Source organism: Portunus trituberculatus, chromosome 24 (assembly GCF_017591435.1).
Source record: "Portunus trituberculatus isolate SZX2019 chromosome 24, ASM1759143v1, whole genome shotgun sequence".
Lineage (NCBI taxonomy): Eukaryota > Metazoa > Arthropoda > Malacostraca > Decapoda > Portunidae > Portunus > Portunus trituberculatus.
The window spans coordinates 11,893,010-11,919,860 of record NC_059278.1 but is presented as its reverse complement, the minus strand read 5'-3'; the positions used below and the strand labels follow the sequence as shown (position 1 = coordinate 11,919,860).

Sequence of the window (26,851 nt, the reverse complement as noted above, 5' to 3'; positions counted from 1 at the left end):
AGGAAGAGGTGAGAGAAAGAGTAATGGTGAAGAAAAGAGATAATTATTTCTCTCCTTCCTTCGAGTGTTTCTTCAGTTAATAATGTAGAAATCTTGTCACTCTGCCTCTTGAACTGTAAAAACACCTTAAAAGACTTGTGTAAATTTAAATAAACCTCTACAGGACACGACACAACAGAGGAAGAGGAAGAGGAAGAAGGTAACAGTGAAGAAAATCTAGTAACCACAAAATTAATTGTAATAACCCACACCTTCCACTCTAGACGTGCCCTTTCTGTAGTCCCTTTCCCATCTACACACACTTTATTCTTCTTGGTATGGGACGTACGTGGGACGATGAAAATGTGAGTTGATAAAGGCACGTGTGTGTGTGTGTGTGTACGTAACGTGCACACAGTAGGTCAGACATGCCAGGGAGACAAGATAAGACGTAACCATGGAAACTCGCTCTCTCTCTCTCTCATAATATAATGTCTTATCAGTAATATTCTTAATCCTCGGGCACATAATATTCTCTCTCTCTCTCTCTCTCTCTCTCTGAACGTAAACATGTAAACGCGATAAGAGGGAGAAGAATTCAGGGAGTGTCCCCATGTCTGTCTGTCCCTCCCCTAGCGCGGCACTGTGCCAGGTGCGGAACGGGGGGGGGGGGGGGAGAGAGAGAGAGAGAGAGAGAGAGAGAGAGAGAGAGAGAGAGAGAGAGAGAGAGAGAGAGAGAGAGAGAGAGAGATATTCAAACTTATTCTCTAAGGGACGAAGTGTGAGGCATGGGGGGGAAGTGTACACACACACACACACACACACACACACACACACACACACACACACACACACACACACACACACACACGATCATCGACTTAATTAAGAACATAACATTCCTTGATAATGTCACATATCTAAAGGCTATATCATAACTCAGAAAATGTTATTATAAAATTTTATTATAATTGTTATTTTCGTTGTTGTCATTGTCGTTTTAATAACACCACCAGCAACAATAGCTAAAAAAATGGAAAAATATAATAATAATAATAGTAATGATGATAATGATAATGATAATAATAATAATAATAATAATAATAATAATAATAATAACAATAATAATAATAATAGTAATGACAAAAAATAATTATCATTATTGTTTTTATTATTATTATTATTGTTATTATATTAACTAGAAAAATAAAAAAAAATAAGATACCACTCACATGTATAACGTACGATACTACAGCCTGTACCCATGTACTATATGTAACTTTCCTCTGCATACGCTGACTCTGTTGTTGGGAATTGAACACAGTGAGATGATGATAAGTGGTCTTGGTTGCCTTGAGTGTAGTGTACAATGGAGCTGAAGCAGACTAGACGCTGACGTGGTATGTACTATGATTATGTTAATTAACGTAAAACGCCCCCAGTCTGACGCCTCGCTGGAGGTCAAGACTACATCGAGAACACACAATTACATATTTTTATTACTGCAGTGTTCAGAAGTACTACGTAGCAGACAGTTATTGACCATAGTCTCCTTTCCCTTTCGTATTTTTTTTTTTTTATCATATTGCATTCATTCTTTTATATGTAGGGAAAGGCAATTAAGACATGAAACAGATGCTCAAATACCGCTGTCAAAACTAAAACAGGCGTAAGAGAACCGAGACAGAAGGCAATGAGAGTTTCTGAATTCTGCTTAACTTTAAATCGCATGAACTGATGACTCGTCGCCCCGCCCAAGTCTCACGAGGAAACCGGTTGTCACTGGTGCGAGGGATGTTGCCAGCTTGTGTTATATGGTAAGGTACGGACTATGGAATCATAAATCATAAACCGCCCTAAATGCTATCTTTTACCCCGTCCCAGCCAAAGATGTGGCGAGTGATGCTATATGAATCAGCTGCAATTTTTTTTTTCTCCATCGAAATACGTAGACAGAAGACGGTTGCAGCAGGGCGCGGAGACAGGGTGTGCTACTCCGTGCAGCTTCGTTAACTCCAGGCTAATCTCATTTATCTTTATAAATACAATTCATGAACTTTGTACCCTACGAGGTTTATCTAACTGTAGCATAAACATAACACTCGCAATTCCCTACTACTACTACTACTACTACTACTACTACTACTACTACGAGAGAGAGAGAGAGAGAGAGAGAGAGAGAGAGAGAGAGAGAGAGAATGCAGTATAACTGCATGGTGTGGCAGCTCCTGAAGCTGAGTGACATTTACATACACTACAGGTCACCGAAGTGAGCTGCGAGTCACCAAGTGGGAAGTCTGTCAGCAACATCCTTCCACTCCTCATACTTGTTTGTCTGTCTGGCTGACGTCACAAAGGGAAGGGATGGCAGAACCGAACTTAACGAGTTCAGTTCCACTGGTTTCTATTCAGACAAACATGGTCTGGATGCGATTTCGATATCGTGCAGTGATCCGTGGTAAAGTTTGAGGATATATCAAGTAGCTTGACTCTCTTAATTTACTGCACGATGTTGTCGATGACGATAATGAACTGTTAAAGTGACTAGTTTTCAGACACACAGCGCCTCCTACAGGTTTATGCCCCTTATAACTCTGAAAGCACATAACTGATACGGCATAAACGACGTGCCCTCAAAGAAGAAAAGCTATGGAGCAATGTTTCCTTTGTGTATGCATTATCACCATCTCCAAATGCATGATTCATAGATACCATGTCCTTAAATGAGTTGGAAATCTACGACGTAACACATCTAGATTGAAGGAGGTTGATAGGGTGCGAGTAAGTGAGGGAAGGCAGCGTTCACTTCCCGTCCACGTGAACATGTCCCAACAACAGTGTGCACCCAACGCCAACAAGCTACACTGAGCAATCCCCGCACTTCCCTTCAGCTGTAACCTCCTTAATGTCCCTTTGTCGACAACCATTCGAGGGTATCCTCCTCCCGCACGAGGACAGACAACCCTTTCTTCCTTTAGCTGAGCGATCCATGATGCCCTTTGTCTCTATTTCAATTACTGACCATTTACAGGAGTAAGGTGACAAATTAAAGCATTCAGGATAGAAAAATTACACACACACACACACACACACAGAGAGAGAGAGAGAGAGAGAGAGAGAGAGAGAGAGAGAGAGAGAGAGAGAGAGAGAGAGAGAGAGAGAGAGAGAGAGAGAGAGAGAGAGAGAGAGAGAGAGAGAGAGATAATCATAACGGAAAAGTCTTCGACATCCGTCTTCGATAAATCAACTAATACAAAAGCGGAAAGGAAAAAAAGTAGAGTAAATCGATGGCTTGAAGTATTTTCGGTGAACTCTCACTATGGAAAAATAAATATTTAAACACACACACACACACGTAGTGTTGTGGTTAGCACGCTCGACTCAATCGAGAGGCCCCGGTTCGAGTCCTGGGGCAGCGAGGCAAATGGGCAAGCCTCTTAATGTGTGGCCCCTGTTCACCTAGCAGTAAATAGGTACGGGATGTAACTCGAGGGGTTGTGGCCTCGCTTTCCCGGTGTGTGGAGTGTGTGGTGTGCTCAGTCCTACCCGAAGATCGGTCTATGAGCTCTGAGCTCGCTCCGTAATGGGGAAGACTAGCTAAGTGACCAGCAGGCGACTGCGGTGAATCACACACACACACACACACACACACAATATATATATATATATATATATATATATATATATATATATATATATATATATATATATATATATATATATATATATATATATATATATATATATATATATATATATATATATATATATATATATATATATATATATATATATATATATATATATATATATATATATATATATATATATATATATATATATATATATATATATATATATATATATATATATATATGCAGGAGGGATAGCTAGCAAGGGCAACAAAATTATATATATATATATATATATATATATATATATATATATATATATATATATATATATATATATATATATATATATATATATAAAAGGCCCACTGGGTTGCCAGGTCCTGAGTCACGCGAGTTTTCCAAAATTCAAGGACAAATGTCTTGAAATCTTCCTTTTAAAAGAAGTCGTCATAGGAAGATGGAAATACAGAGGCGGGCACAGAGTTTACCAGAGAAAGGAATGAATGATTGAGAATACTGGTTAACCCTTGAATTAGAGAGTTGGACAGAATAGGAATGAGAGAAAGAAAGACTTGTGCAGCGAGGCAGGAGGAGGAGGGGAGGCATGGAGTTAGCAAGATCAGTAGAGCAGTTAGCATGAAAATAGCGATAAAAGATAGAAAGAGATGCAACATTTCAGCGGTGAGAAAGATCAGAAGTCAGGAGCTCTGTAGCGTTCCTGCGTGATCTGTTGACTTCCTGAAGGGTTGGTCGTCTCTGAAAGGACGTGGAAAGATGTGTAGGGTGGTATCATCAGCGTAGGAGTGGAAAGGGCATGAAGTTTGGTTAAGAAGATAATTAATGAATAATGGAAATAGAGTGAGTGACAGGACAGAACACTGAGGAACACCACTGTTAATAGATTTAGAAGAACAGCGACCGTCTGCCACGACTGCAATAGAACGGTCGGAAAGGAAACTTTAGATAAAGTTGCAGTGAAAGAAACCGTTGGAGGGCAGTTTTGAAATCAAAGCTTTGTGCCCGACTATCAAAAGCTTTTGATGTGTCTAACGCGCCAGCAAAAGTTTCACCTAAATCTCTAAAAGAGGATGACCAAGAGTTAGGACCTTGACGGAAGCCATACTGGCAATCAGATAGGTTGTAAAGTGAGAGATGTTTAAGAATCTTCCTATTGAGGATAGATTCAAAACTTAGAAACGCAAGAGATTAAAGCTATAGGATGGTAGTTTGAGGGATTAGAACGATAACCCTTTTTAGGAAAATGCTGAATGTAGGCAAACTCCCAGCAAGGAAAGGTAGAAGCCGATATAGTTGAAAGAGTTTGGCCAGGCAAGGTGCAAGCATGGAAGCACAGTTTCTGGGAACATTAGGAGGGACCCCATCAGGTCCATGTGCCTTCCGCGGGTTTAGGCCAGAGGGCATGGAAAGCATCACTACGAAGAACTTTAATTGTAGGCATGAAATAGCCAGAGGGAGGAACAAGGCCAGAATCATCCAAAGTGGAGCTGTTAGCAAAGGTTTGAGAGAAGACTTCAGCTTTACTACAGACAGAAGAGATGACAGAGGTGCCATCAGGATGAAATAAAAGAGAGAAAGATGAAGAAGTATAGTTATTATAGATGTTTTTGGCCAGATGCCAGAAATATATATATATATATATATATATATATATATATATATATATATATATATATATATATATATATATATATATATATATATATATATATATATATATATATATATATATATATATATATATATATATATATATATATATATATATATATATATATATATATATATATATATATATATATATATATATATATATATATATATATATATATATATATATATATATATATATATATATATATATATATATATATATATATATATATATATATATATATATATATATATATATATATATATATATATATATATATATATATATATATATATATATATATATATATATATATATATATATATATATATATATATATATATATATATATATATATATATATATATATATATATATTACAAGAAGTATCTTCCGCAGAGATCGGGAACGCGTGCAGGAACAGATTATTAATAAGAATGCAATTTTGTTATCCTATGTACGACTAACCATTCAAGGTGTGCTGGTAAACGTTCCGCTTCCAAGAAACTTATTAATGGTATTCAAGTATGTGTGGGTATAGCAGTGTTGAGGAACTTGTCACACACCATATCTACATCTATCAATCAATCTATGTATCTATCTATATCTATAATATCTATCTATCTATCTATCTATCTATATATATATATATATATATATATATATATATATATATATATATATATATATATATATATATATATATTCACGCTGTGTATCAGGAAAGTCCGGACTGACATCAAGATTTATTTCAAACCCAAACTTCACATTAAGAATTTTCCCTTTCAAAGTAATCTCCCTAAAGTCTAATGCACTTTCCCATCCTCCTCTGTTACGCTTGCATGCGCTCCTAGAAGGATTCTTCCGGGATCCTCCGCAGTTCCGCCTCAGTCCGAGGCCGGAGCCTAGAGTTCTTCAGTGACGTGTAAGTTGGGCAGTTAATTTCGAATTGCTACAGCGGCACTGTAACTGTGATCCCTGTCGCAGCAACTAAGACTAAGTTACAAGGTTAGACCCTGTCACAGGACTTATATCTACAATGTGCCATCTTGACTTGTTATGACTTACTAAAATACGGCCCCAAGACACGCTAGCCTCTAGCTCCCACGTTAATCATTATACCTTTAGTAAGTCTCCTACCCAGTGCCTCCACCTACTGAAGCCTGGTTCTCACTCTTAGCCAAACCCCGACTTTTCCTATTCTGACAATCTATTCAGTGTACTGTACATGTGAGTTGATGTATGCTTTAAGAAATCAAATGGGAGCAAACCTATCAGTTAAAAATGCACAAAGCATTCAAGCAAGTCAAGACTAAAAATTGACAGCTCAACTTTAAAGCAGGCATGCAACATCAACATTCATCCACACCAATCCACTCATTTCACAACTCCGGCCTTAACGGCAAGAGTAAAAGGAGAAAGCCTAATTTTGTCTGTTGTACTGAGTAAAAAAAAATACATGCAGAGAGAGAGAGAGAGAGAGAGAGAGAGAGAGAGAGAGAGAGAGAGAGAGAGAGAGAGAGAGAGAGAGAGAGAGAGAGAGACTTACCAACATCTTTACATCCAGAAAAGCTTTCCCAAGCGTGTGTACTGTATGAGGAGGTTAAAAACAAATATCTGTAACTAATGGAAATCTCTTTTACTTGCATTCCAACACTGGTACAGACCCGGCTATCTGGTACAACTCAACTGCCTTCCTGCACGCTGCTCTTGGCTAAGGCGACCACCTCCTTACACGGAAAATACATCACCACATCACCTCACATACGTTAACAAATCTTTATGGACGTTGTATTTGACGGTACCGTGAGTTGCAACCGAAACATTTAAGTTGAAAAAATGGTATAATGAAAGGAAGTTGAGAACCTATGTGTCAAATTCCGTAATCAGAACCTATGCCTGAGACGGCCATGCTTTCACAACTGGCGGGGGAGGGAAGTTTTGTAGTAATTGAGGCGCCGGGGAGCAATGTGTGGTGGTGGTGGTGGGAAGCCCACGCGCCACCACACACAGTCACCTGAACAAATGCACTGTACTGATTTCTCAAAAAATATTGGTTCAATGGAAATTACTAATGACACGAGACCTTTTTAATGAAACACTGCATCATGCACTATCAGAATCCTTCCTGTCCCAGAATGCTACAACAATATATTTGAGAAAAAAATTTACTAGATTCTTTAGAATAAATCACTATGTATTGGATATTTACTATACACTTTTTGAATATATAACTGTATCTTTGACTATACATTTTTTTTTTTTAGAAAATATAATAATGATCATATTTAGTTCCAGCAAATCCTTACCTACAAGAATTAGGTTAACGTTTTTCCTTCAAAGCTGAAATACACTTTTAACATAGACTTTTAAAACTTTTTAGTATACAACAAACATTTTGGTTTATCCCTTGTGGCCCAGGTGGTGCTGACGCCGGTGGAGGGAGGCGTGCAGCTGGCGCCACCACCCTCTGCCACACTTACACCATCTGGTTGTAAGTGAATCTCTAGATACACGAGAAAGTTTCCCTTCAACTTGATCTCCTAACAGGCATACAAGAGCGAGAGGCCCAGAGACGCCTCCCGAACATATTGGGTCAAGTCTGGTCCAAGGTCGTCAAAAGAAATTAAAATTCATTACTCAAGCATTTTCCTCCTTAAATTAATGACCATAAAAATTCCATTCAAATACCAAGTCAACCAATTATTAAAAAATAGGGAAAAAAAAAAAAAAAAAAAACTACAGCAATTACTGTTTAGTTATACATATCTTTTGCTGCACAACTTACACTAATAAACTCAAGTCTGCTTATAACATTTTTAAAAGAACACGAGCTCTCAAAAGAGCAAAGCCAACCATTAAATTTTAGTAAAACTTAAAAAATTAATAATGATAAAGGAGTCCAATGTCACTTTAGGAGAGAGAGAGAGAGAGAGAGAGAGAGAGAGAGAGAGAGAGAGAGAGAGAGAGAGAGAGAGAGAGAGAGAGAGAGAGAGAGAGAGAGAATAATCTATACCTAACTCTGTTTCACTTATCACAAGAAATGCTTATGAACTACAAATACAACAATTCATCGTCAGGAACCTCAATAAGTCCCACCATGAAGGGGAACCATGGAAACTTTGGAATACTGGAAAAAAATAAAATAAAATAAAATAAAAAAAAATAAAATAAATAAATAAATAAAAAAATAATAAATAAAAAGAAAAGAAAGAAAGAAAATAAATAAATAAATAAAAAAAATAAAAAATAAAAAAATAAATAAATAAATAAAATAAAATAAATAAATGAAGAGCGGGAGAGAAGAAAATATATTAGTTAAAAATTCTTCTCAGATCCCAAAGTATCCGAAACATGACAAGTCCCTGAACCACACACACGATATACTCTACAGCTCAAGTCTTCGCAAAGTAGTCACAGCCAGTTGGTCCAATCTCCACCAAAAATGATAACTGCTTGTCATCCAAACACACCAAATCTCTATTTCCCTGTGACTGATAGTGCGTGTGTCACCTTCTCAATAAGTAAAACATTAGCATCAAGATATGTACAGTTGCAGACAAATTTCATATTCTTTTTTTTGGGGGGGCTTTTTTTTTATATAATGTGTGATATCGGACCAATCAAATCTGGTAACAGTCGCCTCAGTCGTCAATCATGTCTACAATCAGTGGATATGGATCATTCTAATTAGTACATAAAGAAAATCCATCATAAATCATGCTTAAAATTCACAAATACTGCAGTATCTATATGGGTTAAGTCTTATAGTATTATTGGGTTCCATTGAATTGGTTTCTGACAACATTCCAATATGATCACGAGCACTGAATCAATGTTGCACTGAGCATCTGCTTAATGCCAACTAAGACCTACAAATCAAATAGCAAGGTTCAAGAGTTATTCAGTGGACACAGCATTTAGGGATACCAAAAGAAAATAGTGTGGTCACTGAAATCTGCATGCAGGACCGCCTTTTTTTTGGGGGAAAAAATATGTATAAAGTGTGTATACGGGGGCAACCGGATGGAAGGATCTGATGCTGCTATAAGACTTTGGCAAGTTACTTATAAAATGCTAATAATAAACAAGAAAATTCCATTGGCAATTTCCCCTTAATGAATGACCTTGAATCATACTCAATGAAGAGGAAGGCAAAATCTTTTTAGGTGGACACACCTGAATAACGAGGAAATGGTACTGTTGTTACTGTTGTTGTAGCAATGGCATACATGAATACTAATACATGAATTTGGGCGGCTATTTTCCACTAACCATTTCCGTTGAATTGATTAGTCTCCAGAACTAGGGGGGCAAACCGCTGGACTTGTTAGATTTGTAATGGGAACTATTCTTTTTATAATCTTTGAAAGACAAGAAGTTTGCATGTGAAACACAAAGTAAGCGGGAATAAAACAGCCTGCTCATTATTACCACTTGGATTGAAATTTAATTGCTAAAACATTTTAATGTTGATTTTTTTTTCATCCTAGTGGTTAACAGTGATAAAATTTTGAGCAGCACTCCTGTGAGACTTCCTCCTACTAGATTTAGTATGGTTTTTAATTACCCAACTGACCTGGTGGGTTTGGGTATGGTGGAGATGTTTTTCAGGTACATGTCTCACTGGCGGGGTGGACTGCGGCCCCTCACCCCGGCCAGACGGAAGGGCGTCCGGGAATCGGAAGCCGACCCTCTCCAGGCCCCACTGACGCAGCACTGGTGGGGCGGCCACCATCCGTGGGCCTCGTATCAGGCGCTAGCAGCACCGACACCACTCCCAGTCATACGAGTGGCAGGAATGTCCCTCTGTGCCCGCGGACGGGCTCGCCCGGACAAACCAACGTACATAACTTGGAGTTGTGCCCCACCGTGCCCCGCCCCACCCTCTACACCTGGTGCTGGCGGCCCACCCGCTTACACCTCAGCTCCACGATTGTGGATAGCTGTCTTGGTACCATTGCTGGTCCCCGCCTGCCCCGCCGTACTTGCTGCCGTTGGCCCCACTGTATGAGCTCAGCGGCTGCTGTGGGATAGGCTGGTTCCCCCAGCTAGCACCGGTGTTCTGGAACCGTCTCTTTGAGTCCCCCTCGTTCTGGTGCCCGCCATCCAACTTTCTTTTACCTGTAATGGATCAAGCTTCATCTCACTTATCTGACTGATCTCTACAATGGAAAAATTATATTCATCACAGGCTTTCCCCTGGCCTATTTCTCAAAAGTGATGGCACGTTTATGGAACATGACCTTTGGTGTTGGTGGTGTAGGCACAAGATACAAGGGAGTGACGGCTCAAGACTCACCTGCTAGATTTGCCCCCCTGGCGGACCCTCTGAACCCCTGCCCCGCGCGCGGTGGTCGAGTCATACGCCCCCCCATGGCCCCCCCTCGGGGCACCATACCCCGCCCCCCACGGGGGGAGGGGACAGCGCCGCGGCCACGGTTCGCCATACCACCATACCCACGGCCAGCCTGAAAGCACAAGGCAACCCACAATCAGTGGTTAACCTTCCTCAACAATGTAGTACAGTTCAAGGTAAAGCTGGGACTTCGACAATAAGATAAGCATTAAGACAGCAAGCTTCAAAGGGCTCTATATACTAAAGCACAGTACGAGTCACCGTCCCTGAGCCAGAGTGTGGCAGGGGTCTGTGGGGTAACTGGGCGCGGTATCAAGTGGTGAGTGTTGCTAGACTGCTAATAATTATGGTCTGCAGTGCTTATATGTTATAAGATATTGATCACAAGAATTAGCTATAATTATTTTCTTCCCGGCCATGTTTTAGCCACCATTGCCCGGAGCTGCTGCCATGCTGGCTCAGGCATGGGACCCGACAGGACATGGCCTCACGCCTCCATAGCCAGCCTCACTTCCTAAAAAAAAAAACTTGACACGCACCTCTTTCACAAGTCTCAAGTCACCAGACATTCACAATTTCAGACATGAAACATATGCATATCATAATATAGCTCAAGAAATGCTTGCATAGTTTAGCCCATCTCATTAAAGAAAAGAAATTAATCTGTACCTGACAATTGTAACAAAATAAATAATTCCAATTACAAACTTTAAAAGATAACTTGAATAAGAAATAACCATACTTGATTCCTAATTATGATCTGGAAAAAAATTAAATATGACAGAATCATTCTCTCAACTTTCAAGCAGAGAGAGAGAGAGAGAGAGAGAGAGAGAGAGAGAGAGAGAGAGAGAGAGAGAGAGAGAGAGAGAGAGAGAGAGAGAGAGAGAGAGAGAGAGAGAGAGAGAGAGAGAGAGAGAGAGAGAGAGAGAGAGAGAGAGAGAGAGAGAGAGAGAGAGTCATGCAAACACTAACACGACTCTGTGAGTCAATCACTGTGGGGGACAAATAGTCCCAATACCCAGGCTTGGGCAGGGAGGGTGAGACCGCGCCTTGTCTGTGACACTTCAATACTACAATAACTGAGAATGGACACTGGGACCCACCGGCACTGATTTGGTGCGACCACGCCCCATGGGATACGGGGAGTAATCGTAATAGTAATCTTCGTAACGGTAATAGTCGTCGTAATACGGGTCACTGTAGCCACCTTGATAATCGCCATAACCATAATAGTCGTAATCATAATCTAGAAATAATACCAAATGTTGTTGTTGATAGCTAATAACAGAATAAAAAATTTAATTTCTCACTAACATCAAATATATATAAATATATAAATATATATACTGTTCATACTAAAGAGGGCATGCCGGGAAGAACTAAGCAATAAGAGTTATGACAAAATCAAGTTATAATGGTCAGCTGAGGTGGTTGACAAGTAGACAAGTGTGTGTTGATAGATCATACTGTGAACTAAGGAAGGCAACGGGCACTAAGCCAGAGTATCAGAAACAACTGCATCTTCAAAGGGACCACTACAAGGTGCCTCTGAAAAGCAATTGGGGCCAGGAAGATGATGAAGGGAAGAAGAGCAAGTCAACTTCATGACAACTAGTTTATTCTTATTATATATTATGATACAGGGAAGTCTCCAAAAATTTAGTTTAACGTAACGTCCGATACACAACTACTTTAGCAAGTGTTACCAATATAAAACAAGAAAAGAAGTTACAAACAAAACAAGCCAATCCATGCATATACAGTTAAATATTTATAGAGCATTTATTTGAGCTCAATTAATTTTTTTATCTATTCCATTACTACAGGGTTCGTCGTCCCTGTACCTTATATGTCTATTCTATTACTTTGTCCAAAAAATAAAGATCTTAAGTAGAGGGTTTCAACAGTGGCTATAAACAGGAGTAAACGGCACTCCCAAAAAGGAGCGAGATCATTAAAGGCTTGCAATTCAAAACTGTCAATATAAACAAGCACGTATCACTGGGACAAGTCCTTATGTACAACTCTCAGCACCATGTGAAAAATGATAATTACAGTAACTTGATGTAATGTAATGTTCTGGTCCCATTGTCATGAGCAACTCAATAGTACCAACTGTAGTTATTCCAGTAATAGTTGTATCCAGTGCTCTTTTGTGGTCTTGGACCCCAGTAATAGTTGTAATAGTTCCACCACTTACCATAATCACTGCGACCGCCCCCGCGGCCCCCTCCCCTCCCTCCACGCAGCATGGCCGGGGGCACAGGCATTCTGTAAGTACAGATAGCATCCAAATCAGCTTTAATGCAATGGAAATAACAATCACAAAAATGAAAGATTGTGAAACTGTATGGATCCTCCAAAGTATACACTACACGAGCTGGAAGCTTTTAATGGTTTTCACTATCCTTTCAAATTCCATATACCTGCACATTCATAAAAATACTCCAAGAAACCTTCATAATTCATCCTTTAACTGAATTCCAGACAAGAAAGAAAGGACTGTCACTCAGACAAATTTGAGTATGGTTTCTTCTTTCATCCTGACACTACCATTTCCAAACACAGTAATACAATGAAATATTCTCAAGTTATTTTCTTACCAATGAAGTTTCCTATATCTGAAAAGTAGCTACTCTCTACCTACTTAGTGCCTTACGTGACATCTGTGCAATCTGTGACAAACTTTAGTGCACAGACTTGATTGGTGTAAGTCTTCCCCTGTAGGATGCTGACACACTAACATATACATGGGAGTAGGACAAGTCTTCCTCTCTATCCAAGACCTGCAAAGTGTTCCACAAGCCTTCACAAGGACTATGGGTAGATGGACCTGCTGACACACTGATAATTTGGTAAATACTACATGGAACTGCATCACTTTTCTGAAGGAGCAGGAGTTAGAAGAAACTAGACTCCAAAAATCAAATATTTCACTGAAATATAAAGATCATCAAATACAGACAGAATAAAATTAAAATATGAGAGAGAGAGAGAGAGAGAGAGAGAGAGAGAGAGAGAGAGAGAGAGAGAGAGAGAGAGAGAGAGAGAGAGAGAGAGAGAGAGAGAGAGAGAGAGAGAGAGAGAGAGAGAGAGAGACTGAATAGGCAGTAATATCCTCACTATCCTGGAAATTCTGATGTGATGTATCTCCCCAACTGTCACTTCTTTTGTAGACTGGATTATGGTTTGCAAGTTTTTACCCTTAACATCTCTTTCCATTTCAGTTTCCCCTTAACCCCTTTATTACTGGGACACATTTTTACCTTGAGATTTGTGAACCATTAGACCATTTCATTGACATCAGCGAGGGTGCATGGAGGTCAGAAGATTAATGGCCACAGTCTTCACTATTTTAATCCCCCACATGAGTTTCTAAAGCTGAATAAAATCACCAAATAGTCACTAAAATGAATATGGAAAAGTGTCCTGGTACTGAAGGAGTTAACATCTTTTTCCAATTCAGTTTATGAGACTATTTCAATAAAATATTTTGACTATTGAGACTCAAGTTAAGAAAATAATTATATACTTCTAAAACACACATGCAGGAACAAGTTATATAAGTTAACTAATGCATATAAAGTCAACACATATTCATCTTCAGCATAAAATAATAATTTAGTCACACTTCAAATGCATGTTAAATTTAATATGATCTAATGAAAATCTACATTTACAAAAGCACAAAAATATGTGCATTTCATACTTTTAAAATGCATGGCAAATCTGATGGGAGAGAGAGAGAGAGAGAGAGAGAGAGAGAGAGAGAGAGAGAGAGAGAGAGAGAGAGAGAGAGAGAGAGAGAGAGAGAGAGAGAGAGAGAGAGAGAGAGAGAGAGAGAGAGAGAGAGAGAGAGAGAGGAGGGGGGGATCCACAAGTAATGTTAAATTAACATTAGCAAAGTTGTAGTGAAGAAAAAAAATCGAGATCATGCATGTCTGGCATATTGATATGTTAAAGATAGTCAGCCTCCCTTCTTGCTTGAAATCAGTGAACAGTACTGTCCCTACATTCCCTCAACGCTCTTAACCAATGCTGTCTTAGGTTGTTTAGTATAACTGTTCCATCTATGAAACCTGGAAAATCCATCCAGTGCTTCTTGCAACCTTTATTTTTTTTTCTCCTTTATTTAGGTGTATCATATTGCAGGTGCTACAAACTAACCCACTGGATGTTCTTTGTCACTGAAATTATTTTCATGATGGTCCTGAACAACATAAATACTTCCGACATGTCAAATATACTAATTAAACTAACTAGATTTCACCAGCATGGGGTGCTTGCAACACAAGCATATTTTGGCTGAAAGCAGCAAACCAACAATGAGAAGTAGACATATTTGTTAACAAACATTAATAATTAATATCTTACTACAGAAGAATCAACTCAAGTTACTTAAGGTTTATTGTTGAAATTATTAGTTCACTCTTTCCAGTTGATGCCCATACACATCCTTAAGAAGAAGAAGAAGAAGAAGAAGAAAAAAAAAAAAAAAAAAAAAAAAAAACTATGAACTGTGAGAATTTTGTCTATTCTACTTACACCAAATATATTTCTAGAGGACTAATTAATATAACATTAATTTTTCCAGTGCATTTCAAAATATGCAGGACCTTTATTAGATTATTTCTGGCTTTGTATAGAACAGTTAAGACACCCTCTCTAATCACACCTGCATTTAGCTGCACTTGAGCCTGAACAATGAACAGTATCATTCAACACAATTCATGAATTATCTCTATTTGTTATATGCAGTCAATCTTTCATCCACTTTCTTTCTATATTACAATTATGCACATGATCAGGCTGTTATGAATGTGATATTAACTGATTCAGGAAAATTATGTTAATGAACCATACCACATCAATCATTAAAGCCACAAAAATGGCATACCTATTAATTCACTTTTAATCCCTTCAGTACCAGGACATATTTCCATATTCATTACGCTTACCATTTGGCGATTTTATATGGCTTCAGAAACTCATGTGGAGATTACAACAGTGAAGATTGTGACCATTAATCTTTTAAACTCCATAGACCCTTCCTAATGCCAACAAAATCATCTAATCACCCCCAAAACTCTTAGAAATGCATCCCAATGTTCTGTATGTTACCACCTACCCATTAACCATTATTACAGACAACTGGTAACACAACTAAGAAAACCCCCCTCCCCCTTCTCAGATCAGATCAGTAGCCATAACTTCTATTTTGGGTCTAGTGAAGAAATACTTTTCATAACTTGAATACCTTAAATTTTTTTACCAAATGCTATGAAAACAATCAAAGAAGCATCCATCCTTCTACTTCCTCAAAACAAATACTACAATATCTGAACTCCCTGGTTGTGCTGGAAAATGTCATTGTATCTCAATTTGGTCCATTATAGCTTTGATTACATACAACTAACACACACAAAGCTCTGATGTTGCTCCATATGCATACCAGTATTATTTTTAAAAACTAGCATTTTGATTTTTTTTTCTTTTTTTTTCTTCTTTTTTATCTGTACAATGAGGGTAAAAAACTAGTCATGAAATAAATAAATTTTGATAGTAATAACAAAATAGCTTTAAAATGTAATGCTAAAAATGTATAAAAAAACATTTTAAACAATTTTATCATTAATCCCAAATTCCAACGCACAGTTACTTAACCCTTAAAGTACAGGGGGTTAATTTACTTTCCGTCTGTTACAACGGGGAAAAATCACACCTGTCAAAAATACAAAAAATATTTTTTCCTTATAAAAACATATTTCTTTGTGTTATTCTGAGTACAACAATGTAATTTTTAACATGTTATGACCTCTGAGAGCAAAGTTATTGCATATCAAAAAATTCATGGCAGAACCCGCCGCTAAGAAACACACCCCAAGCTCAGATAACACCGCTCTCTCTCTCTCTCCTTTTGGGCATTTGAATTTGATGTAAAAGGAACTTTTGCACTTTCAAGTCAAGAAAATGCTAACTCAGATATAAGAAATGATGTGTAAAACAGGAAAAGAAAAAGAAACCACATATTACAAGTATTGTGGATTTCTATAATAATTGGAATCTGGCAACTCTTATTAGCAATGAGATTCACGTGACCAGGCTGACAAGCACAGTCTTGTAGAGGCAACCAGGGGTGACACACACCAGCGCATTGCTCGAGGGGAATAGGCTATGTGAGGAGGTTTATGAACGTCGCTGTGAGGGTTGGTCTCTGTCTCCCAGATCACTATCAGAATCACTATTGGAGTCTTCACTTTCTTCTGTCTCAGTAAAAAAAATCAGTCTTCATTTTCATCACTCCTTAATGTCATTACCGAGTAACACTGACATAACATCACTCGGAGTACCGTTTTCTCCCTCCGGGTGACGGGGATTGCCAGATGTCGCCTCGAAATGGGAAAAGATGAGCTATTGTGAGGGAACATATGTCTCAAAGCTCAAGCAGACGAGCGAGAAAAGATGGCAGATACCTCCACTTGCCCCAGGACCAATAGTGAGAGGGAGAGATTCAAACGTTTAGCACGAAAAAAAATCATGATTACCGGTACGATCCCCGCCTCTCCACACGCGATGCTACGATCATACATATACGATCACTGTACTTTAAGGGTTAATGTGCACTTCCAGTGTACATAAGCATAATGATTAGTTTTAGTAAACAAAGGAAAGAAAATGTTCACAAAATTTTCCTTCTATGAGACAGGCAAGAAGATTTTGTCTACAATCTTCTTAGTGCATGTGCCTTTAACTTCTAACCATTAAATCTGTTTCTAAGAATGAACAATATAGTAGCATATGGAAGATCAGTGCAGGAAAGAATCCAAATGAAACTGGCCTGTGGTAAAGGAAGATAACTAGAGTGGGGATGGCAAATTCAGCAGCAAGGTTAAAATATGGCAATTATGTTCCCTGTATGCTACGAGTATAAAGGATGGAGTGACAGACTAGGATAACCAATCCAGTGCATTCTACTTCCCACAATGAGACAATCCTTGGTGTCTTGTCTACACTCCCCCCAATCACAAGGATGCCTAGTATTACAGATAAATAACTAACATGATAAGTGAGAACTGTGATTTTGGCAGGTAATTTATGCTGATTGTTGTTCCTACCTAAGTGGTGCCAAGCTGAACTCAACAGTACCATCAAGAGAAAAACTCCTCTGCTACTAATTAGGTTAAATAACTGTGAAGCTCCATGCAAGTAAGACTCATTCTCAAGCAATTTATATATATATATATATATATATATATATATATATATATATATATATATATATATATATATATATTTTTTTTTTTTCCCCTTTTTAGAAATGGAACCAAACAATTTAATATTAAGTAGGATTGGACCACTCAGAAAAGATGGTGTAGTAGTGGATCAAAATGAAGACATAGTAGAATTATTGAATGAACAATTTTCTTCAGTATTTACTAGGGAAAGAATAGGAAATCCTGTTACAAACAGTGCGACGAGTAGTTTAAGAGCTTTAGAAAATATTGATATAAAACCGAGAATTATTAGGAAATTTATTCTTGAACTAGACGATAAGAAAGCTAGTGGTCCTGGTGAGCTACATGCCAGAGTACTTAGGGAGGGTGTAGACAGTATTTCTGAAGCACTTAAGTTAATCTTTGAAAGATCACTTAGGTTTGCTGAGATACCTCAGGACTGGAAGTTAGCTAATGTTACTCCAATATTTAAAAAAGGTAGGAAGGATGATGCGAATAATTATAGACCGATCAGTTTAACTAGTATAGTATGTAAGATACTAGAGAAAATCATTAAGGGTAGTATTTGGGAGCATTTAAATGAGAATAGATTAATTAGAGATACCCAACATGGCTTTAGATCAGGGAGGTCCTGTCTTACAAATTTGCTCGATATCTTAGAATATATTACCAAGGAGTTAGATGATGGAAATAGCATAGATGTTATATATCTAGATTTTAGCAAGGCGTTTGATAAGGTACCGCATAGGAGGCTAGTGTACAAATTGAGACTACATGGGATAGGGGTAGGTTAGTTGATTGGATTAGTGAATGGCTTTCTGATAGGAAACAGAGAGTAGTATTAAATGGGGCAATGTCTGAGTGGAAGGAAGTGGTTAGTGGGGTACCCCAAGGATCAGTGCTAGGACCTCTTCTTTTCTTGGTGTACATTAACGATTTAGATATAGGAATTAGTAGCAAAGTATCAAAGTTTGCAGATGATACTAAGATAGCATGTGCAGTACAGGGTGAAAAGGACAATTACAGAATACAACGAGACCTGGACAGGCTGATAGCATGGGCAGACAGGTGGCAGATGGAGTTTAATTCTAAAAAGTGTCAGGTTATGCATTTAGGTAAAGACAACACAAACTTTAACTATGAGATGGAGGGATGTTGGCTAGAGGCAGTAGAGGAAGGAAAGGATTTAGGAGTAGTGATAGACAGGACTATGAAATTTTCAAAGCAATGTTTAGAAGCAAGAAATAGGGCAAATAGGATCCTGGGTTTTATAAATAGAAATGTTAGTTATAAAAGTAAGGAAGTGGTGCGTAGCTTATATAATTCCTATGTTAGGCCCCATTTAGAGTATTGCATACAGGCCTGGTCACCCCACTATAGGCAGGATATCAACATGTTAGAAGCAGTTCAGAGAAGAGCAACTAGGATGATACCAGCATTAAAGCGCCTGGAGTATAGAGATAGATTAAAGGAATTAAACATGTTTTCATTTGAGAGGAGATGTATAAGAGGGATATGATAGAGTTATTTAAAATGTTCTCAGATACAAACTACATAGATGTGAGATCTTTCTTTACCTTAGAGGAGGGAAATAGGACTAGAAATCATGGCAGGAAGATTAGAAAGCAAGGCTGCAGGTTAGATATAAGAAAATATTTCTTTAGTCATAGGGTGGTAGACTTCTGGAATGCATTGCCAGAGACGGTTGTAAATAGCACTAGTTTGACAATGTTTAAAAACAGATTAGATAAGCACTTAAATTTATTAGATTTATAATTATGTATAGCACTGCATGATAGTTTTTATAAGAAATTTACTATAGTTAAACAAGACATGATCCCCATGTATGGGGACCACAAATTGTAGAGGATTTCGCTGCAGGACTTAGCCCTGTTAATGGGCCAAATATTTAGAATTAGTATATAATGTATTGTGTACTTGTAAGTGTATCTTTAAGTACTGATGATGAGGTCGCTGTGCGACTGATACAGGATAACCTAGATGGGCCCTGGTGGCCCTTTGTTATCCTATTATTTATGTTATGTTATGGTATGTTTTTAAGTATATTACAATTTGTAAACTGGAACCGATTCCTGATAAAATGATCTGAAGTTCTCTTACCAAGACACCCATACCTAGTTTAACAGATACTGGGATATTGAAACTATTTCATTCTTAAAAACCTAAAAAATTTCAAGTACACATTTGTAAAAATTAGCTTTTGAAAAAGTAAATTCCCAAGACATAAGATTCACATATACATAATTACACTAAGAGAAACTTCTTGGAAACCAGTGTATAATAATAATAATAATAATAATAATAATAATTATGAAGCATGCAGAAGAAATATCAGGAAAACACCTCTACAAATAAACTTGACACTGACCCTCTCTGTGCAAGCATCTGCATAAGCCGTTTCTCTCTGTTGCGAAGAACCTCTTCCTTCTTTTTCTTGTCTGACGGTGGCTTTGCCAAGGAAATTTCCATTGAGGCACCACCTAAGTCTTTCCCTTGTAAGGCACCCATTGCCTGAAAACGACAAAATAGTAAGTAATTAGCTATGGTCCCATCTCAAATAACTACCCTTAAGTATTTTGTAATTTCTGCATTCTATTAACAAAACAATAGCATAACCCTTTGAATTTAAAACTATAATACTTCAAACATTTGAATTCCAATCTGAATTTCAAATATTCCCAATGATTGTATTTTTTCACCATCTGAGAGTAATCATAAGGCTCAGTCAGCTCACCTTGACTGCCTCGTCTCTCTCCTCAAAGTGGACGAATGCATAATCTTTTATCTTCTTGACACGCTCCACCTTCCCAAACTCATCAAACTTTTCCTTCAGCATCTCTTCTGTTGTTACCTGAGTAAGATTTCTGACATACAAAACTTTGACCTGAGAAGATAAGAGAAAAGGGATAAATTAAAGTTTCCTTGGTCACAAGGTACAAATGCAAATCAACATAAGATATTAGCATATCTTTCAAAGGTGAAAATATATTTAAATACTTTAAAAAACAAACCAGTTAATGTAGACATACATATATCCAAATACACTCAAATCCATACAAGGCTTACCCACTCATATAATCATGGTAATGACATAATCACAAATTCATATTAAAGAGGAATGATTTGAACACAATTGATTTCCAGTAAAGTCAAACATCTGAGTGTCTTTTCTTAATATAGGAAGATATGAAGCAGCCACCTTGGACATGGTGTCTTCGTCTGGCTCCTCCTGAGGGTCAGCCCAGTCCACAATGATTTCACACCCCCACACCTTGAAGCGTCCTGAACTTAACCGCCGCTTAGCCAAGGAGGCAGCCTGGAGTACCAAAACACCTTTGCTCAGAAACACATACTAGAGAATAATTGATTCCTATATTACCTTACAAACTGCAAGGTTTAACTTACTGTCAAGAACATGAAAACTTATAATTACATAGACCAGGTGACGTGGTGCATACATGCATTCAAGTGGTTCTCACCAGCTGTTGGTCTTTCATACCGACAATTACTGAACAACTTGTAGATTTATGACATTCAACCACACAAGTACATTTATTAACACTCAGGCACATGACCAGTTCAGCATCACCAGTGAAAATACTGAACTTGATATCATGACCATTTCTAACTCAATCCATAATTACAAGCCTAGTATTTGGGCCAAGTTTCACATCCAAATTAATTTAATATGTCACAAGTTTAAACTTTACTAGTCATACTTGAGGCACATTTCCAATAAATATTGTTCTTATTCTACCTTTTCATTTCCTAGATGCATTAACCTCATACAAATCACCTATGTGTAAATTGAGCTTGTTGATACAGGCAACCTATAGGATATAAAAAGCATGAAGGATATCTTGGGCTCAGAGCAAGGACAAGACATTTAGAGGTCAACATTTACTAATATCAAATGATGATGCATAATTATACCATTACAAAGACTACAGTACTTGCTGGCTCATGACGTGTAACATCTCAGATCTATCCCTAATGACGACTCACTAAATATATTTCTACCACCTAACACTCTATTCTCAATTCCCATCACTGGTTCAACTCTATCAAAATTGCCACAAAAATAGGATTACTTTTCATTTGCTGCAGGTAGAGGCATCTTAGATTTGTAATTGGGATTACATAAACAAAAAATTTACCAGCAAAATGCTAGACAAGACAACTTAACTCAATACATCTTAACTGATATCATCAGCAACTCGAAGTTTTACAATAGTTTAAGTACAAAACACTCTATGTACAATGTGTGTATGTACAAGATAAAGTTCACACACCTTATGGGACTCATATTCCAGGAAACAGAATCCTCTGTTCTTCTTTTTGTCATCAGGAGAACTATAAATTATCACTTCAACCAGACCAGCTGTTGAAAAATACATAAAAAAAAAGAAAGAAAAAAAGATGGATTAAATGAATATGTTGCCTTTACACTGGTAGGATATAGTCAATATTGCTCATGAAACATTTGCTCATGAATATATAAGAATATATTGCATGATTGCCATCAATATACTTGGGCAACATATTTTACTTGCTAAATGATTCTTTACTAGAACTAATGCACATGGCACCTAATAATGAAAAAACAAAAGGGATTCATTAAGAAACAAAACAATGGAAGAGCTTGAATGGTAGAACCACTGAAAAAATGTGAATAACTTCTAGACACAAGAGGCTGTATGGAGTTGTGTTAGTTTAAGATATACAGGAACAAATTAGCCATCACTGCTAAGAATAAAAATAAAAATAAATAAATTGTCCATGCAAGCAACACCACTAGCAAATCAAGTAGGGAGCAATGCCTTACCACATGACAAACTTTAAATGTGAGCCTTATTTTCCATCCAGCATAAGAATGTGTATTATTTAAAAAGCAAAGCAAAAGACTGACCATCTGGCAAGACATTGCAGGTTGGAGTCAGGGTAATGACATGGATTTTGCAAAAGAAAAATATAAACAAATAAAAAATTAATTAAAAAAAATAATAAAAAAAAAAAAAATAAATAAATGAATATAATAATAAAAAAAAAAAAAAAAATAATAATAAATATTAATGAAATAAAAACAAATAAAATGTGGCCTATGTGTCACCAGGCAACTGGAAAAAATTTATATGAAAATAAAAATAAATAAATAAAATAAAAGGGACTGCCACAAAAACCTATTATGAAACCCTTCAGCTGCTGCAGGTAAGGATGCCATAGCTTCAGCGTAGCATCAAACAGTGCTAGTACTAAATTAATCCATGGGAGGCCAACTTAAGGATATGTGTGGATGGGGGGTCACAGGGGGAGCAGTGAGTATGATGCACCATCAAGCAACCATGTTTAGAGCCAGTTATATTGTGGAAATGTCTAGCTTTACAGTCTAAAAATGGTAGAGGGGACCACTGTAACACATTCTTAAGTGTAAGAAGCTGCCAAGTCAATGGTGACAGAACGCACAGCTAGGACTGACATACCCACAAGCCACTGACTACCTGTGACACAGAGGTCAACTTACGTGCGTGCTTTGCAAACTCCTCATATAACTCAAGTCGCTCCCTGTTCTTGGGGATATTTCCTACGAACAATCGATGATTGTTGTATGAAATAGTGACCCCTAATTTTTTGCCGCGCTGAATTTCATATTCATTCAGCTGCAAAAGACATGATGATTCCTGTTTATGAGCACAAATTAAGTGTACATGGGAATCTACTTGAAACCCTGAAATCAACTCCACAGCCCTCAAGACAAGTAGATTCGTGAGCATATGGAGGTGCTTCTCTGAGGGACACTCAGCTCCTGGTCAGAGGAACACCTCCAGATAATGAAGATGTACAAACAAACATTTGAGCGCTCTCACTTTACCTGTGCGTTTTGAAAATTCTTCCAGAATTTCTTCTTTTGACTTTGATTTTGGGATGTTCCCCACAAACAGCCGCAGATTAGGAATGCTAATATTAACTTTCAGGGCAGCATTTTCCCTGACATTGTAATTATCAAGCTGTGAAAAAGAAAAAATACCTCCTTGGCATCAGTGAAAACTGATTTGGACCTTAATGTTTACTTTTCCAAACTACAGCAAACTACAACTACAGTGTTGAGGAACACTTCCCACTGGGAGAAGAGTTTACCAGAAGTCAGGTAGAGTGAGCACAGTTCCACACATGATAAATCCTTAAGATAAACCAATACTTAGCAAAATAATGGAAGGAAAGTTTCTTAGACCAGAAAATTTTGTTTCCGTTTCTTTTTTTGTTTAGTCATTAATATAATTTGGTATGAAACTTTCTTGGCCAGGGATACTTAATGTTATAAATTTGTTAGTTTTGATTTGAACTTGAAACACAGCTCAATTGTTTATTGCACTTCAATCCAAACTGTCAAAAAGAGTGCAGCGTTCAACACACCCAACACAGTCACTCATTCATGATCACTTACCCTTTAACTGTCATCAAATGAGCATCTCTGTAGGTGTCAGTTACCTTTCAGTGTCAAACATTAGGAAATAAAAAAGTTGATGGGGGGATTAATCTGGTTACAACACAATACTAACAGGAAGCTTCATCAAGGACAGGACAAATAAAAACATTTTGAATTCAAATCTTGAAACACCTCAAAAATTAGTTCCTGTACCTTATGAACTGGCTTAAGTTAGTCTGTGCATGTGTATACACACACACACACACACACACACACACACACACACACACACACACACACACACACACACACACACACAAAGATACATAAAACATTAAAGTATTGCATATATACTTCTCAGTATGGATATGAATGGGATAAAATTTGCAAAAGCAAGACATGTAGAGAATCAATGGGCACATGAACACTGATTGATACAAGAGGAAAAGAACAATCTGTACCAAGGTTAATTCATATACTTGTCACAGATCCTTGGACAATGCCCTTCCTTCAAATTTACCATCACATTCCTCCTTGTAGGCAATGCTCATAACTATCAGGGTAGTATATGATCACAAAACAAAATATACTCTACATATTTCACTGGAACTTCACTGAAACAGAAATGGGGATAATTCAGAATGTTAAAAAAAACTCAACAATTAGTAACTTTCATCATCCCAACAAAAGCATTTTACATACATTTTTCATATGAATGCAACCTTACAGTTGCAAATAATGTCTTTTTATTGTCATAAGCACTAACTGTGGTGGTGCTCAAGTTATTGAAGCTCTTCGAAAGCTCAGTTATCTCTGGCCAAGTAGTTTTAAATTATCTTGTTTCTAAATACCACCAGAGACAGGTAAGTTAAGAGAACATTTGAGCTATTGTATCGAAACCAGACTTCAGAAAAGATCCAGTAAAAGTCCCCAGCACCTGGGTGTGAAAGGAAACTACATGAAATATGAGACACACAACTAAAAAGCCAGACTCTACTCAGTAATTCATGCTGCAAGTGATGACTGTTTGGTGACTCTTCAACCTACGACCAATTTTAACAAAACAATTTCCTCAAAGAATAGGCAACCATTATTGTTAAGTGGTCAAAGCTAGATGTCATGGATTAAGTAGGTTTCCTAAAACCAGCCACTAGCCACTCATTATGATGTCAAATGTTAATAATCATTATACTAGACAATGTATACATCTAAAACAATGGTGCTCATATCATGAGAACTGCAATCCTGTTTCTCTCTTACATGTTCATTTAAAATAGAAATAGAGTTAGACATATTTGTAAGAAATTCAAGTCTCAACACAAGAGGACCCACTGAAGTGAGCAGTTTACTTCCACAACTGAGAGGGTGAGAATATGACCACTGTTGTGGCTAAATTTGTGAAAGTAGGGTGTTTCAAGATATACCATGCAACGTTGGTATTTGGCAGCAAAATTTTTTTTTCTTAATGATTTAGTGTTGCAGATTTAATTTCCTTCTGAAATTTGTATTCATTAGGAGCTAATAATATATACCTTCAGCATCTATGTTTAGTTGGTAGCATTCACTTGGTATACAAAAAAGATGTTAGCAATACACAGTGTTAACATGTTTGTATAATGTGCATAGCGTATGTATACACATAATGTGTCTGTAAAATCGTATACAGCAGGGTTTCTCAACCGGGGTTCCCCGGAACCCTAAGATTCAGCAAAAGGTCTCTAAGGGTTCCACAAGAACAAATGGGATAAGCTAATGCACTTTTGACGATCTATTTAATTTCATGTATGTAATATAAGTAACACGCATAACATATCATTAGTTATTGTAATATTATAATATAGTTTTCCTTAAACCAGTTATTCAAAAATTTATATTAAGATATTTGTCACGTGAAATACGATGAAAATAAAATGAGAAATATATGGTATATAATTTTTGTTTTTGCACAGGGGTTCTTTAAGACACGTAATTTAATCTAAGAGTTACGCAAGGGTAAAAAGGTTGAGAAACACTGGTATAGAGGAAATTAAAATAGTGGAAGGCAGAGGAATCTTAGAAATTGAAAATTCTTTCCACTGTGATATAAGTTAATATTATACAGAAGACAAGGGTGTTGAACACCTTTTCTTTAACAAAGTTGTAATAGCTGTAAGTCAGGTGTTCATGTCAAATTCTTACTAACAGAATTAATTTCCTTTTCTGAGATTATTCCCATGTACATTTCATACCTGCCAACTTGCCATCATATCAATATATACTAACTGTCAGTAAGTATATGATTTCTATCTTCTATTTAATGAAATTATAGAGCAGCTAGAAGAATAAAGCTATGTCATACATGCATATGCATGAATGCACACAATAAGCATGCAAGCATATGAAAAAAAAATAAATAAAAAATAAATAAATAAAATAAAATAACATACTAACAGCAAAATGGGTATGGGGGGGGAAAGTATAGACTGAATTTTAAGTGTGATGGACACAACAAATAATGTGAGGTAATCAAGGTTTTGTATGTTA

The 26,851-nt window shown here is 37.2% G+C and overlaps 1 protein-coding gene and 1 long non-coding RNA gene across 17 annotated transcripts in view; one reads left to right on the top strand and one right to left on the bottom strand.

Annotated features, from left to right (window-relative positions):
- Positions 1-26,851, bottom strand: part of LOC123508347 (heterogeneous nuclear ribonucleoprotein R-like) — a 55,026-nt gene that overhangs the window by 18,607 nt on the left and 9,568 nt on the right. For 4 of the 16 annotated variants that reach the window (XM_045261969.1, XM_045261972.1, XM_045261971.1 and 1 more), the window contains 9 exons: positions 23,426-23,561; positions 22,197-22,285; positions 21,104-21,220; positions 20,639-20,788; positions 20,273-20,415; positions 12,849-12,919; positions 11,752-11,894; positions 10,589-10,757; positions 9,271-10,410 (listed from right to left, as the gene is read on the bottom strand). In XM_045261969.1, the coding sequence (XP_045117904.1) occupies positions 10,211-10,410; positions 10,589-10,757; positions 11,752-11,894; positions 12,849-12,919; positions 20,273-20,415; positions 20,639-20,788; positions 21,104-21,220; positions 22,197-22,285; positions 23,426-23,561 (1,218 nt within the window). In that variant the 3' untranslated portion in view covers positions 9,271-10,210. Of the gene's footprint in view, positions 1-6,910; positions 8,417-9,270; positions 10,426-10,588; positions 10,758-10,817; positions 11,160-11,751; positions 11,895-12,848; positions 12,920-20,272; positions 20,416-20,638; positions 20,789-21,103; positions 21,221-22,196; positions 22,286-23,425; positions 23,562-23,773; positions 23,910-26,851 lie in introns of those variants that run through there. The other 12 variants (XM_045261973.1, XM_045261974.1, XM_045261979.1 and 9 more) reach the window with 10 other exon arrangements.
- Positions 1,085-21,655, top strand: LOC123508350. The gene is made up of 2 exons (XR_006675929.1): positions 1,085-1,379; positions 21,085-21,655. It is a non-coding gene; the product is annotated as an uncharacterized LOC123508350 (long non-coding RNA).